Below are 14,325 nucleotides of genomic sequence, written 5' to 3'. Positions count from 1 at the left end.
ATTTATGGTCTATCTCTTCCCGCTAGAATGTAAGTTACTTAAGAACGGGAACTTTGTTTCATTGGCTCCTGTATTCCCAGGGCTGGACCTGTGTGTCTGGTACATAGTGGGTGCCCAGGAAGCAGTTGGTGAAGGGATGAATAAATGATCCTGAAACGAGGTTCTACCAGAACCATATCAGAAAGTGTATTAAGTGCATTACCTCACCACCTGTGCCCCACTGGATTCCCACAACAGGTCATGCAGTGTATGTTATCATCTTTATTTTACATGTGAAACAGTGAACTGGATGAGAAAAAGAAGGAAGAAAAGAGGAGAGGATGGAGATATGGGGTGATCAGAAAAGGAAATCTTCCCTAATCTCCAAGTTCTGGGTCTGACAGGCAGCCAAACTCATCTACATTTTCTACCATCTTTATCAGTTTTTGTTGCAATTGGTCTGGGCAGAGGAAATGCCAGATTACTCTGGTATTTACCTGAGCAGAACATAATTAAGGAACAAATAAAGCTCTGCTTTCAATGATCCCAGAACAAGGTTACAAGTAGAATTACTGTTTAGTGTACTGGTATTTTCCTATTGTAAACACAGAAGACAGAGATATTTCCTGAATATTCAGATAATTCTTACTACCTCCCAATGACTTTTTTCAGTTTTAACAACAGTCCATCGTGTATGTTATTAATGACCTGGTAGAAGTAGATACTTTAACATGCTTATTAATGTGCTCAAAAATGAGCACCCTATCAAGCATTATGAGGATTTCCTGCTAAGCATCTGCCAAAACGAAAATCCAGTCCTGTGACCAGCGCTAGAGCGAATCTGGTAGTGGCTCATCTGCAAAGGACTGTGTGAGTAGGCAGGCCTAGGGCCTTCCTCCCGCTCCACTGTCCACCTCTCCAATGATCTCATCTAGTCCCATGGCTTTAGTACCACCGTCTGCATGCTGCTCACTCCAGCGTCATCAGTCGGGGGCCAGGAAGGAAAAAAGAACCCCCACAGGGTAACAAAACAGAGGGAATTTAATCCAGGGAATTACTGACAAAGACATTGGAAAACTGTGCGGGCAAACCGGGGAGAATCAGATAACCCAGAGAAGAGCAACAGCAGGAAGCTGTGACCCTCTTGAGGCTGGAGAGACAAGGAGGGCAAAGTGGGGTTTATGAGAGTTTGGGAACAGTGTGGGGGTGGCGGGGGGTGGTACTCGGAGGAGAGTCGGACCAGTGGAATCCAAACAATAGAGGAGATGCATTAAAGCTGGAGATGCTGCTCAAAGCAGGGAGAGGGGAAAGTACTCTGGCTTTTCCCTTCCTCTTGATCTTTAGCCTTCTGCCAACACTGGTCAGACTTTCTCAGAAGTCAGTTGGCAGGGAAATTTGGGGAACATAGCTTGCATGGGTCACCCCCACTCCAATTTCCATGCAGAGCAGAGCAGGGAAGAGAAGGAAGGGAGTCAGAGTACAAGCAGGCAATAATGGACACTGCTGCTAAATTTACATCTCCAGCTCAGACCCCTTCTCTGGGCTCCAGATTCTTACATTCAGTTGTTCACCAGACACTTCCACGTGGGTGTCTAACAGTTCTAACTTAACATGGTCCAAAGAGATCTTGTTTTAACAGCCATTTCCCCCTGATAGTCTCTCCTTCTCAAAATGCGGATCACCCAGCTCAGTCAGAAATATGAGTGACCTCTTATTCCTTCCTTTCCTCTCTGTTCCTTCCAATCTTTTAGCAAGAGCCATTGATTCCACCTCCCCAGTAGTCCCTCTCCAGGCTTCTGAGTCTCCACTATTACCACCTTAGGCCAAGCCACCATCATTTCTCTGCTAGGTAACGATCATGACCTCTGAACTGGCCATGGTTACCCACCCACCCAGCCTCCGCCCTGCCTCCTTACATCCATTGTCCAGGGTTCAGTTCCTAAAGATCTGGAGGGCAAATATAAGGAGTCAGGATGTTATTCTCAGTAACACAGGAGCCACTGAAGCAAGTGACATAAATAATTTATATCGTAAAGAGACCAGCCGAGATTCTTCACGGGAACTAAAATAGAAGGGACCAAAGGTGGGAGAAAGGAGACTAAGCAGGAGGTAGTTACGCATCTCAGCACTCTTATCCCACCTCTTCTACACCTGTGCACTTGCTCAGGCACCGCTGGCCTTCTCACTATGCCTCCAGCATGCCGAGCCCCGTCCCTCTGAAAGGCATCCCACAGCCTGGATGTCCATCCTAACGTGAGCACGTTTGGCTCCATATCATTCAGGCCCTACTCTCCTGGAGAGTGTTCCTGACCAGGTGGTAGTGATTACAGCTGTTCGCAAATAGCCCGCCTCTGTCCTTAGGGGCACAGAGTGGGACTGTACTTCTCTGCACCTGGGGAGTTGGTTGTGGCCATGTGATTTGCTTTGCCCAACGAAACATGGGTGAAGTGATGTACATTGCCACTGAGGGGATGCCCAAGAGCCACTGTGTGTTTCACCATGACTTTTCTTCCGCCACGAGACTGGCAGCCTTCCAGATCATGGCTCCTCCACTGGCCCGAGGCCTGGAGTGAAGACGACGATTGTTCAGAGTCGCTCTCTCTGCCAACCCATGGGCTCGTGGCATGAGCACCGTGTTTCCTGTTTTAAGCTGCTGAGACTTTGAGATGGTGACCACAGCATTCCTAGTCCACCTGGGCTGAAATAAGCCCTCAGTCCCTTACATCAGCCTGTGTCAGGTCCATTGTGGAAATACTACCACCAAGTGATCATTTCTACTTGTTGATATTATCCATGAATTTTGTTTCTCTTATGCAGCTCTCTCCAAACTCCATGAGAGAAGGATTTCTGTTTACCTAGTTCACCACTATACCCCCAGCTTCTAGGAAGGAGCCCAGGACAAGTCACTAGGCAAATATCTGTTGATTAAACCTCCGATGCCTTGCACATAGCATTTGTGGCTTATGTGTGCTATTTTGTTGAGGCAATTGGAATGAATGAGTCTTGCACTCAGCACATCTGAAGCACCAAAGCCTAAAGCTTCACTCTATTTATGGGTTAGGACAGTTGCTCAGGTTACACCCTTCCAGCTAATTCACAGGAAACCAATTTTCCCACAGTCACCAAGATTTCTTGGTCAGAAAAAGCTCTGCTAAAGACCATATGCAGCAGATAAACAAAAAGGAATGAAATCCTAGAACCATAAATAAGAGTGAAGTTGCCCAGAGTTAGGAGACAGAGTGGAACAAAATTCATTCTGATTCTGTTTTATCAATTCTATATGGCCGAAACATTACTTTGCCAACAGAGGTCCATCTAGTCAAAGCTATGGTTTTTCCAGTAGTCATGTATGGATGTGAGAGTTGGACGATAAAGAAAGTTGAACGCTGAAGAATTGATGCTTTTGAATTGTGGCATTGGAGAAGACTCTTGAAAGTCCCATGGACTGCAAGGAGATCAAACCAGTCAATCCTTAAGGAAATCAATCCTGAATATTCATTGGAAGGACTAACGCTTAAGCTGAAACTTCAATTGTTTGGCCATCTGATGCGAAGAACTGACTCATTGGAAAAGACCCTGATGCTGGGAAAGATTGAGGGCAGGAGGAGAAGGGACCAACAGAGGATGAGATGGTTGGATGGCCTCAATGGACATAAGTTTGAGCAAGCTCTGGAAGTTGGTAAAAGACAGGGAAGACTGGCGTGCTGCAGTCCATGGGGTCGCAAAGAGTCGGACGTGACTAAGTGACTCAACCGATAATGGCAGATAGCTGTTTTATCCTTTTTCAAGTTTTCAATGCCAACTAAGTCTAATTCCCAAGAAATGAACAAACCTCTGATTTCACTACGGTCATAATATTCAGTTCAGTTCAGTTCAGTTGCTCAGTCGTGTTCCACTCTTTGCGACCCCATGAATCGCAGCACGCCAGGCCTCCCTGTCCATCACCATCTCCCAGAGTTCACTCAGACTCACGTCCATCAAGTCCGTGATGCCATCCAGCCATCTCATCCTCTGTCGTTCCCTTCTCCTCCTGACCCCAATCACTCCCAGCATCAGAGTCTTTTCCAGTGAGTCAACTCTTCGCATGAGGTGGCCAAAGTACTGGAGTTTCAGCTTTAGCATCATTCCTTCCAAAGAAATCCCAGGGCTGATCCCCTTCAGAATGGACTGATTGGATCTCTTTGGGTATTGAAGAAAACCTTAGTGATTACTTAGATAAATCTATTTATCAGCTGGCTTGATTTATTTTAATTGGAAACCTCTGAGGGTCTCACTGTTGTCTGCCAGAGGCTTAGAACTTAAAAAACTCAAGTTAGAGGTCGTTTTGCTTAGTCATTGCCTTTTAAAACCAAATACATTTTAATACACTTTTCCAAGCATTTCATTATGTAATTATAATAAAGCTGTAAAGAATATCCTTATTGTAAAATTAGGGCTTCCCTGATAGCTCAACAGTAAAGAATCTGCCTGCAATGCAGGAGATGTGGGTTCCATCTCTGGGTCGAGAAGATCCCCTGGAGAAGGAAATGGCAACCCACTCCAGTATTCTTGCCTGAAAAATCCCCATGGACAGAGGAGCCTGGCAGGCTACAATCCAAAGGGTTGCAGAGTCAGACACAACTGAGCACGCATGTAGGATTTTTAAATTAATCCTGCAATATTTTTTGTTGTATATTTTTGCTCCTCACTTAAAAATTTTCCTTACGGTTTCAAAATATCTGAGATATTGAAGAAATAAATTCCTAAAAACTACAAAGTTACTGTATCCTTTGGTGTTTTAGGGCAACCAAGGTAAATTAATTTTGTTCTCCTTATTTAGCTGTCTCCTAGACCCTAGACAAACAGGCTATATCCTTAATAAGGAAGTGTATATTGTCTTTTACTTGCAAAAAAAAAAAAAAATTACCAAAATATAATTCCTTAAACATCTGATCTGAAAGTATTAAGTTTCATGTTAATAGATGGTAATTTCTATAATCTTGTCTACCCTAAATTCAACTTTATTAACCATGTCCTAATCCTGAAGTTCAGGTACTAGGCACTTGCAGGTGAAACTTTTTTTAAAATGAGCTCATACCATTACCCACATATGCTCAAAATAGGACAGTTTGAATATTGCAAGCTTCTCAAAGAAAGCCATATTCACACACAGGAAATCATTTAGATGTGGTTAAGGAAACAGGAAATTTTCACATTGGCTTTAATATTTATATTTTACCAAAATTTTCCTGATCTTGGTAATCATTACTAACACTTTTCATAGTAGTATTTACTGAATCTTAAAAAAAAAACAAAAAACAAAAACTGAGCAGAAAACGTAGAGTTGAAGAAAACTGGATGTCAGTCTATACAATGATTTTTTACTTTCAGCATGACAGACTTTATTTTGGCACTTTAACAAATATTTTGCTTTACAGCAGTGACAAAATATTTGCCAGAAATTTCCTTTTCCTGACATGAATATTCCAAGCAGTTAATATTCTACAAACTGAACTTTGCTATGCTTTGCACAGTTAGAGGTATACCCACTACACTCATAACCTCCGTAACCGAGGGACATTGTGCAGCTTTAGAAAGTGCTATCACTTCCTTTTAATCACTCTGCAGTAGACTGATTCTGTAAGTGATGGGACAGGACTTTGAGAATTAAGGCCATTAAGAATTTAAGTAAACACTGTTCTGAGTGCTGCATCAATTTTTTTTTTTTTTGAGTTCTGTGGCAATTCCAGGGAATGTTCTCCAAATGAAGCAAGTATTCATACTTCGTTAAAAGCAAATTATATGTTGGAAAGGTTGCTATTTTTGCTGTCTTCTTCCTACTTTGGCAGCTCACACTTTAAAACAAAATTGGTGGTAAAACAGAAAAAGGAAATGTTCAGTTAGAAGGAAGTCCCCAGCCAGGGCACCAGGGTACCCTCCCATTTCCATCTCTTTCTCAGGCATCACTGCTCTCTGGCAACCTCATTCCTAAGCAGTGAAGCCCTCCTTTTAATGCCTAGAACCTCCCTGAGGGACTCTTCTTCCCCATAGTGTGAACTATGGTATTCCATCTATTACTTCTTCGGTTAAACTTCAGGAGAGATTCGGAGCACAGTTTCAAAGGTAAAACAATCCAGAGGACTAAACCATAGATACTGACATCAGGAAAGCCCTCTTTAGTTCTTTGGAAATTATAGTCCTAAAAGTTATTTGCCAGAGCAGGTATCCATCTCAATATTGCCATCAGCTATCTCTATAAAGGTTGTGAAACTCACAATTCCCTCCCTGGCAGCCTTCCAATATCTACATCCAAACACACACAGGATGATACATTCAGATTTCCTCTGGCCAATTCAGAAGCGAATCTGATAATAAACAGCCTCATCAAATGAGCTCTTTGGTTTTGATTTACAGACACCGTGGAACACTCAGAAATCAAACCCACAACATCCTTGAGAGCAGACCGTCGTTAGCAAAGGGGAAGTGTACATTTGATCGAAAATGTACAAAATTTATAACAGTGACATTTTCAATATTAGGCCACATGATTTATTCAGTAGTTTTTATATTCCCAAATTACAATTTACGTCTATTTGTAAGACTACAAAAGTTACCATTAGAATTGTCTGTGCTTATAAAATACCAACTTTTCTTTTAACTGTTATATATACTCATTAACACCAGTCTGCAACGAGTTACATAGAATCATAGGCACTTCAAAGGCTTAAAAAGACGTTTACAACTTAAATGCATTTGTAAGAACAAAAACTTATTTTTTCCTTAAGTCCCTACTCGTACCTTCAAATTGCAAGAAATTAGCAAATACAGTGGCCAAAGGAATCTGCAGCAACTTCTCAAAATACTGTTAGCATCTTTGGGTTTGCTGAGGCTTGTCAGTAACTCACATCAAATCCTCTCAAAAGAAGATCTGAATGGATAGACATGACTAAACAGTTTTGTGGTGATAATCCAATTTTACACATTAATTTGCTGTTGCAAATCTGCCTGAAGCTACAGGTAATGAAAAATAAAGCAAGTGTAAAATGGATAGTCTGACACTTAAAAATTTATACAAAGTGGAGGTTAAACTTTACATATTTGAAAATCACATATACACTAAATTACCATTATCTGAATTACCCAAAGACAAATTGCACCGTAACAGCTACAAAAGGCATAGAGTTTTGTTTCGTTTTCAAGGGTGAGCAGAGGAGAGGGGAACAACAGATAAATTAACAAAGTAAGACCAACTTGATAAGGTCACTCTGAGACATGCTGACACAAATGAAATAGCTTTCATCTTCGAACCATCGGATAAAAACACTCTTTTCATATTTGCGCATAGAAATTTAAACTGATTCCATGTACACTGAGCGTTTTTATAACATAATATTTTGCCACTGCTATTCACAGAACACTGCAGATGTTAAGTTTGAATTTTATGTTGTTCTAAAGAAATACATGAAAAGATTTAAATACAATGGGATTTTTATCATTAAAGTGCCAGAATGGCTCTTTAATGAAAAACAAACAAACAAACAAAAAACAAAGATCTTCATTATTCTATGCAAAAGCTTTATTTTTAAAAGTTCAGTGATCTCATAAATAGAGACACTAAATGGGAGTTTTCACGCATAAAACTCCTTAGTAGGTGCCTTCTGATAAGCAGCACTGGATGGTTTGCGTTCTCCAAGATCATAACTTCCTTCATCCTTCTTTCTCATGCGATACACCAACAGCAGGATAAGGAAAATTGCAAAGAGAAAGCCGATAACTCCGCCAGCAATGACAGCTGAAACACACCAAAAGGAAGATTACTTATAGAAGAGATTCAAGGATGGTAGAAATTAGCTTTGTTAAGGCCAATTTATCGACACTTTCATAAAAAGCTTAATTTGAAATCCCCAAAACTAAAAAACACTGGATTCAATGAAGCAACCAGGTAATTAAGCAAAGCTGACATTCTTCAAGAGATATAATACTTCCTTTGATTAGTATTAATAATATTACCCAAAAGCCTCAATAAGAAAAAATCTGGCTGTGACCTCAACTAGTTCCATACATTAAAACTCTTAAGCCTTTTCAGCATTCACATTTTTGTAATCTAATCTTCTAATTGCTTTTTCAATGAAAACACAAAACATGATATAACTGACTTAAATTTTGCAAAGGGAACTGTGAAAAAAGCATGCAAATTTCCTTTGTCATCTTGGATTTGGGACTTTCCTCTCAAGGATCAAGTGTTCTACAAAGGTAGAGGTCAGATCTGTGGTTGCTAAGGGAGGGGTGGGGGTGGGGGAGGGCTAGAATGGGAGCTTGGGATTAGCAGATGTAAACTATTATATGTATAACTGAATCACTTTGCTGTACATCAGAAACTAACACAATGTTGTAAATCAAATAAACTTCAATAAAATAAACATTTTTAAAAAGGACTGTGTTGTAAAATCTTGCAAATCTTCCCCTTTAAAATCAAAGGTTAATACTTTGTTTATGATTAGAGACAACATCCTTCTGTGCCGTAGGCACTGTATCAACGGCCCTCTCCATAAAGAACCTCCTCTTCTCTTAAATTTATCTTGAGATCAGGAGGTCTTGGATCAAGCCTGACTGAGCTTCACATTCTGCCATACCTGACACCCAGTTGTTCTAGACCAATTTAGGCCTTAACTTTCTTCTTGCCTCTCCCCACCCCAACTCAAATGGCGGGCCAAGGGGTAGGCTGAGGGAGCTGACAGAAAACAGAGACAACCTCTGCCTAACCCTTGCCTCACTCGCTCTGAAATGAGACAGGCGCTCAAGATGGTTTTCAGTAGTAAGGTAACATCCGGCAAACTCCACTGATACTTCTGAACATCACTCAGACAAACAGAAGCCTATTTAAGGACCCTTCACCGGGCTACTGACCTGCCAGGACTTCTGTTCGTTTAAACAGATTGTCTGAGTGCTTCTCAGTATATACATTTGTATCCTCTTCAGCTGGGTCCATTTTCCTTTCTGAGTCAGGGAGGTGAACTTTTTCCTTATCAATTTCTTCAGGTGACTGGTATAGGCAAAAGAAAAAAGAAAGAAAAGAAAGATTATAAAAAATCTTTTAATGTGCTGGAAGAAAGAAATAGTAAGTACTTTCCCAAGTTTTTTTTTTTTTTTTCAAACAGTGGGTTTAGAAAATAAATGAAATAGTCCCTTTGTGTGATGTGCATACCAATGGGTGAGTCCTATGGTGGACCCGCATTGTTCATGGTTTTATACAACACCCATCACATGTACAGGCAAGATGGACAACTTACTGAGTTTGCAATAACCCTAATGGCATGGTTATTCTCCAAGCTGACATTTCACAAGGATCTCTAGCCTTCTTACCACTCTTCAGTCTTCCGGCCACCATCCCCTTCTGGCTGCTCCAACCCAACAACATTACCAAATTCAACTCACTCCTTCATCACCTTTCTGCGACCTGGGGTACTGCGATGGCAGCTTCCCTGCAGGCATTCTCCCTGAGTGTTCCCCCAGGGCTCTGCCTGCTCTGTGGGGCACAGCCAACAGGCTTCGTCTGTAAGGATCCCCACTACTTATTCACTCTTACACCTTCACCACACCCTGGATTAGAATCTAGACTTCAGGGGGGCCTGGGTTCTGTAAGGAGCTCCTGTGTGGCCCTGATCCGCTATTTTTCTGGACCTCCCTTTTTCTATCTGTCCAGTGAAGGGCACTCTCAGTTTCTTGAGTATTCTACAGTTCTCGCCATCTCACCTCCAGGCAGCGTTATTCCTACCTACCAGCACCCTACAGGACCCTCATCCTTGGCTGTACCATCATAATAGATCGACCCTCTCCCCCATTTTCATCAATAGTAACTACTATTTTCTTGGGCCCCCAAAGTTATTTTGGCACATTTCAAGTTATATGTTTTGGTATGTCACAGTCCTTTCAATGGGCTTGCCTGGTGGTGGCTCAGATGGTAAAAAGTCTGCCTGCCATGTGGGAGACCTGGGTTCAATCCCTGGGTTGGGAAGACCTCCTGAAAGAGGGCATGGCAACGTACTCCAGTATTCCTGCCTGAAGAATTACATGGACACAGGAGCCTGCCTGGCTACAGTCCACAGGGTCGCAAAGAGGTGGACATGACTAAGTGATACCTCATATATCATATATATATGTGTGTGTGTGTATATATGTATATATATATAGTGATAGTGAAGTTGCTCAGTCGTGTCTGACTTTGCGACCCCATGGACTGTAGCTTACCAGGCTCCTCTGTCCAAGAGATTTTCCAGGCAATAGTCCTGGAGTGGATTGCCATTTCCTTCTCCAGGGGATCTTCCCAACCCAGGGATGGAACCCAGGTCTCCCGCATTGTAGACAGACAATCTGCGCCACCAGGGAAGTCTATATATATATAGTCCTTTCAATTTGCCTTTCACCATTCCTTCAAATTCAGTGTCTTCCATGGATTCTCATTCCTGAGGCCTTATCTAGGTCTTTACCACATCATATCCAACTGCATGCGTTGGGTGGCTTCCAATCCATCTCCCAAGGCCACTCCTTAATCTCCAGTAGGAAGCCCTGACAAGCCATCTCTATTACCACTTACTTACCAAAACTGATTCCTAACATCTGTGCCTTGGTTCATACACTTCTAACTCCAATACAAAATTTTCACTTTTTTCATTGTCCATTTGTCCTTCACAAAGCCCTGATCTTCCAGCTCTCAAAAACCCCAGAACACTTTATAGCCCATTATACCATCACATAAATCATCTGTTGGCTTTCTAACCTTCAGCACCAGTGTTGACCATTGTGTACAAATGACCTAAGATTACACTGAAATCTGAAATCACCTGAAAAGTTAAAGAAAAAAAATATATATATATGTAAAAGACCACCACTAGAGACTGTTTCATTGTTCTGGACTGAGTAAAAGTGGCACTGCTTATTGTTGGTACTTATTTAAAGTTCTCCAGATAATTCTACAGTTTAAGAACCACTGAATTAGATAAGCACAGTTCAAACGAGTTGTTTCTTCTCTATCAGGCTCAAGTTCTTGTTGGCCAACACTACCGACGAAAAACACTGTCAATTCCACTGGTCTCTTACTGTAGACAAAAATATTTTTTAGCTTTACTACTCTTCCGAAGAGCAGCCAACCACCTTCATTAGGATTCTAAGCTGTGGCCCAGTTAAATGCCTGATGGCTTTTTGAAGGCCAGCATTCATCCAATATGGCCACTAGCTATTTAGCCTAGAGGGTTAAAAAACATAGGGACCTCTCCTTTCTGGGGTGCCTTAAGGTCATCAGTGTTTCCAAGAAGGACCACTAGGTGTATCCATCTGAGCTCCAGGTCAGTGGGCCTTGCCTCAGTGGACAGAGCACTAGACTGGTTTCCACTGAAGATGACGTATAATAAAGCACGATAAAGAATGCCTGTCTCATTTTCCTAAGCCACACGAACACCCTGTACTGACTTAACCCTCAACCTGCCATGACTTACAAAAAGCAGAGGCTACAGGAAAATGATCATTTCACTGCCGTACAACATGCACTCCAAATTTCACTATTCTCTACATTATTGTGTGGAGAAGGCAATGGCACCCCGCTCCAGTACTCTTGCCTGGAAAATCCCATGGATAGAGGAGCCGGGTAGGCTGCGGTCCATGGGGTTGTGAAGAGTCAGACACGGCTTCACTTTCACTTTTCACTTTCATGCATTGGAGAAGGCAATGGCAACCCACTCCAGTATTCTTGCCTAGAGAATCCCAGGGACAGGGAAGCCTGGTGGGCTGCTGTCTGTGGGGTCGCACAGAGTCGGACATGACTGAAGCAACTTAGCGGCAGCAGCTACATTATTGTGAGAGAAGAAAATAAGGTCTCCCCTGGCTTTCCTGTACTAAGGGAAAGGTAAGAGAAAAGCTCACTGACAGTATTCTGCCTCAATTCCTCCACTCTTCTCATGGAAAGCCCATCGTTAATTGGATGCCTGGTAGAAGGACAGACAACTCAATAGATGAGAAAATGAATTATCTGGATTCTAATCTAGGAGACTTTTCCCTGCTCATTAGCAGTTAAGGGAGAGCTAGGAAAGAGAAGAGAAAACTCAAGGAGGTTGATACCCAGGCTTGTGATGAGGGAAAGAAGTGAGTTCTGGTGGTGAATGAGGTGAAGGCAAGTAGCTACTGTGACATTAGAGATGGAATTTAATTCATCCATGTCATCTTCGTCTCATTTATATGACAGATCACATGAGCTCCCCTCAGGTCTTTTCAGTCCCTAAAATCCTTTGAGAGAGTTAACATTTCCATTTTACTCAGCTTCTGATCCAACAGCCAGGAATGAGCCTGCATTTCAGGGGGTCTGCAGGTTGGGGGACAGGAGGTCTCCACAGAACTGGGGCTACCACAGTACTCACAGGAATGAGTGCACAAGCTTCTAAGTGCTCTGGATGGAACAGTTACTCTTTAAATTTACAAGTTTTATTGTATGAAAGGAAGAGTTTGACTAATACGAATACTTTCTATAGTACAGAACTAATCTGAATGCTTGGACTCTCACATACATGTGCAAAGTGAAATTATGAAAAGGCAGCATGGATGATTAGATGAAGTCAATTAAAGATCTGTCATAACCATGTCTAGTTCTTTGGATACCATGAAAATGTAACGGAGTAAAAGGTTACAAGCAATGCTCTGCTTGAACAGATGCCTGTATTCTTTTTATTTTAGTCACATAAATTTACAACAAACTGGACAGAATATCTATAACAGTGACATCAATGCCACTGTGACGCCCACTCAAAAGCAAAGTCTGTATTAATGGTATCCGAAAGGCAATGTTTAATTTAGCTGTGCCATGTAATTACAAAATAGAAAATTTAATCACTAATATTATTATCATGATAAGTACTGCAAAAAGTGTTCGACACAATGAGTAGCACTCAATAAACCTCCCACAAATGGATGAACTTTTATTATTACTACTTCAAAAACAAATGATACCAAGAATACATTAAAATGTTTTGGGGTCCTTCATTTCTGAGCTCATCTGCCAAACATCTATCTTTTCTATTTCAATCTGACACTCCCTTAAAGTCAATTTTTTAAAGCTTACATCAATTTTCAACCTATTGTTGTCAACTGACCAGACAGCTCTATGTCAAATTAGGTTTTCCTGAGGATAAAAACTCTACCACAAAAAGCCAAAACTGAGTTTCTTGTCTCAAGCTGCTGCTCCTGCTGCTAAGTCGCTTCAGTAGCGTCCAACTCTGTGCTACCCCATAGACAGCAGCCCACCAGGCTCCGCTGTCCCTGGGATTCTCCAGGCATGAACACTGGAGTGGGTTGCCATTTCCTTCTCCAATACATGAAAGTGAAAAGTGAAAGTGAAGTCGCTCAGTCGTGTCCGACTCTTCCCGATCCCATGGACTGCAGCCCACCAGGCTCCTCCGTCCATGGGATTTTCCAGGCAAGAGTACTGGAGTGGGGTGCCATTGCCTTCTCCGTGTCTCAAGCTAGTGAGTCATAACGGTTCCTGACCTCAGGGGATTCAGTCACGACAACTGGTCACATATACGTGCAGCGGAGTCAGACGCATCTTTCAGCGGCCACCCTGGATGACCTACCCTCAGCTGCACCTATTGCTTTTCACTTCTCTTCTCCCTTTTTCTTTTCATTCATTCTACAGAATCCATTTCTGGAGCAGCTACCATGCCAGATGGGTCTGCCTCACGGCTCACAGCTCCTCCTTAAAGTGCCTGGCCTGTGGAGTTGGTCTACCGCTAACGGAAACAGGCCCTTCTCCATCCAACAGAGGGCACTCCAGGCTGGAGAGGACTGTCCTGGCTGCTCCACATCTGAAGAAACCTAGCCAGCCCTGTTCCTCCCCAGCCTATGCGCCTGTGTGGGGAGTGGCGTGGGTAGGAGGTTAGCGGGGGAAGGGAAGAACAAGCGCACTGTGGGAAGGGAAGGGGAAGAACAAGCGCACTGTGGGAAGGGGACGGGAAGAACAAGCGCACTGTGGGAAGGGGAGGGGAAGAACAAGCGCACTGTGGGAAGGGGAAGAACAAGCGCACTGTGGGAAGGGGACGGGAAGAACAAGCGCACTGTGGGAAGGGGACGGGAACAAGCGCACTGTGGGAAGGGGAGGGGAAGAACAAGCGCACTGTGGGAAGGGAAGGGGAAGAACAAGCGCACTGTGGGAAGGGGAGGGGAAGAACAAGCGCACTGTGGGAAGGGGAGGGGAAGAACAAGCGCACTGTGGGAAGGGAAGGGGAAGAACAAGCGCACTGTGGGAAGGGGACGGGAACAAGCGCACTGTGGGAAGGGGAGGGGAAGAACAAGCGCACTGTGGGAAGGGAAGGGGAAGAACAAGCG

General features: G+C 42.8%; 1 protein-coding gene across 1 annotated transcript in view; it reads right to left on the bottom strand.

Annotated features, from left to right (window-relative positions):
• The window catches only part of SDC2 (syndecan 2), a 123,364-nt gene continuing 114,382 nt past the window's right edge, over nt 5,344-14,325 (bottom strand). Inside the window, exons 4-5 of the mRNA XM_018058255.1 lie at nt 8,866-9,001; nt 5,344-7,750 (exon numbers count right to left, since the gene is read on the bottom strand). Coding sequence (XP_017913744.1) covers nt 7,587-7,750; nt 8,866-9,001 — 300 coding nt within the window. The 3' untranslated portion in view covers nt 5,344-7,586. The remainder of the gene's footprint in view (nt 7,751-8,865; nt 9,002-14,325) is intronic.

The sequence above is a fragment of the Capra hircus genome, chromosome 14, assembly GCF_001704415.2.
Source record: "Capra hircus breed San Clemente chromosome 14, ASM170441v1, whole genome shotgun sequence".
Taxonomy (NCBI): domain Eukaryota; kingdom Metazoa; phylum Chordata; class Mammalia; order Artiodactyla; family Bovidae; genus Capra; species Capra hircus.
Note: the sequence above shows the minus strand (reverse complement) of the source record. Positions and strands in the feature narration are given on the sequence as shown.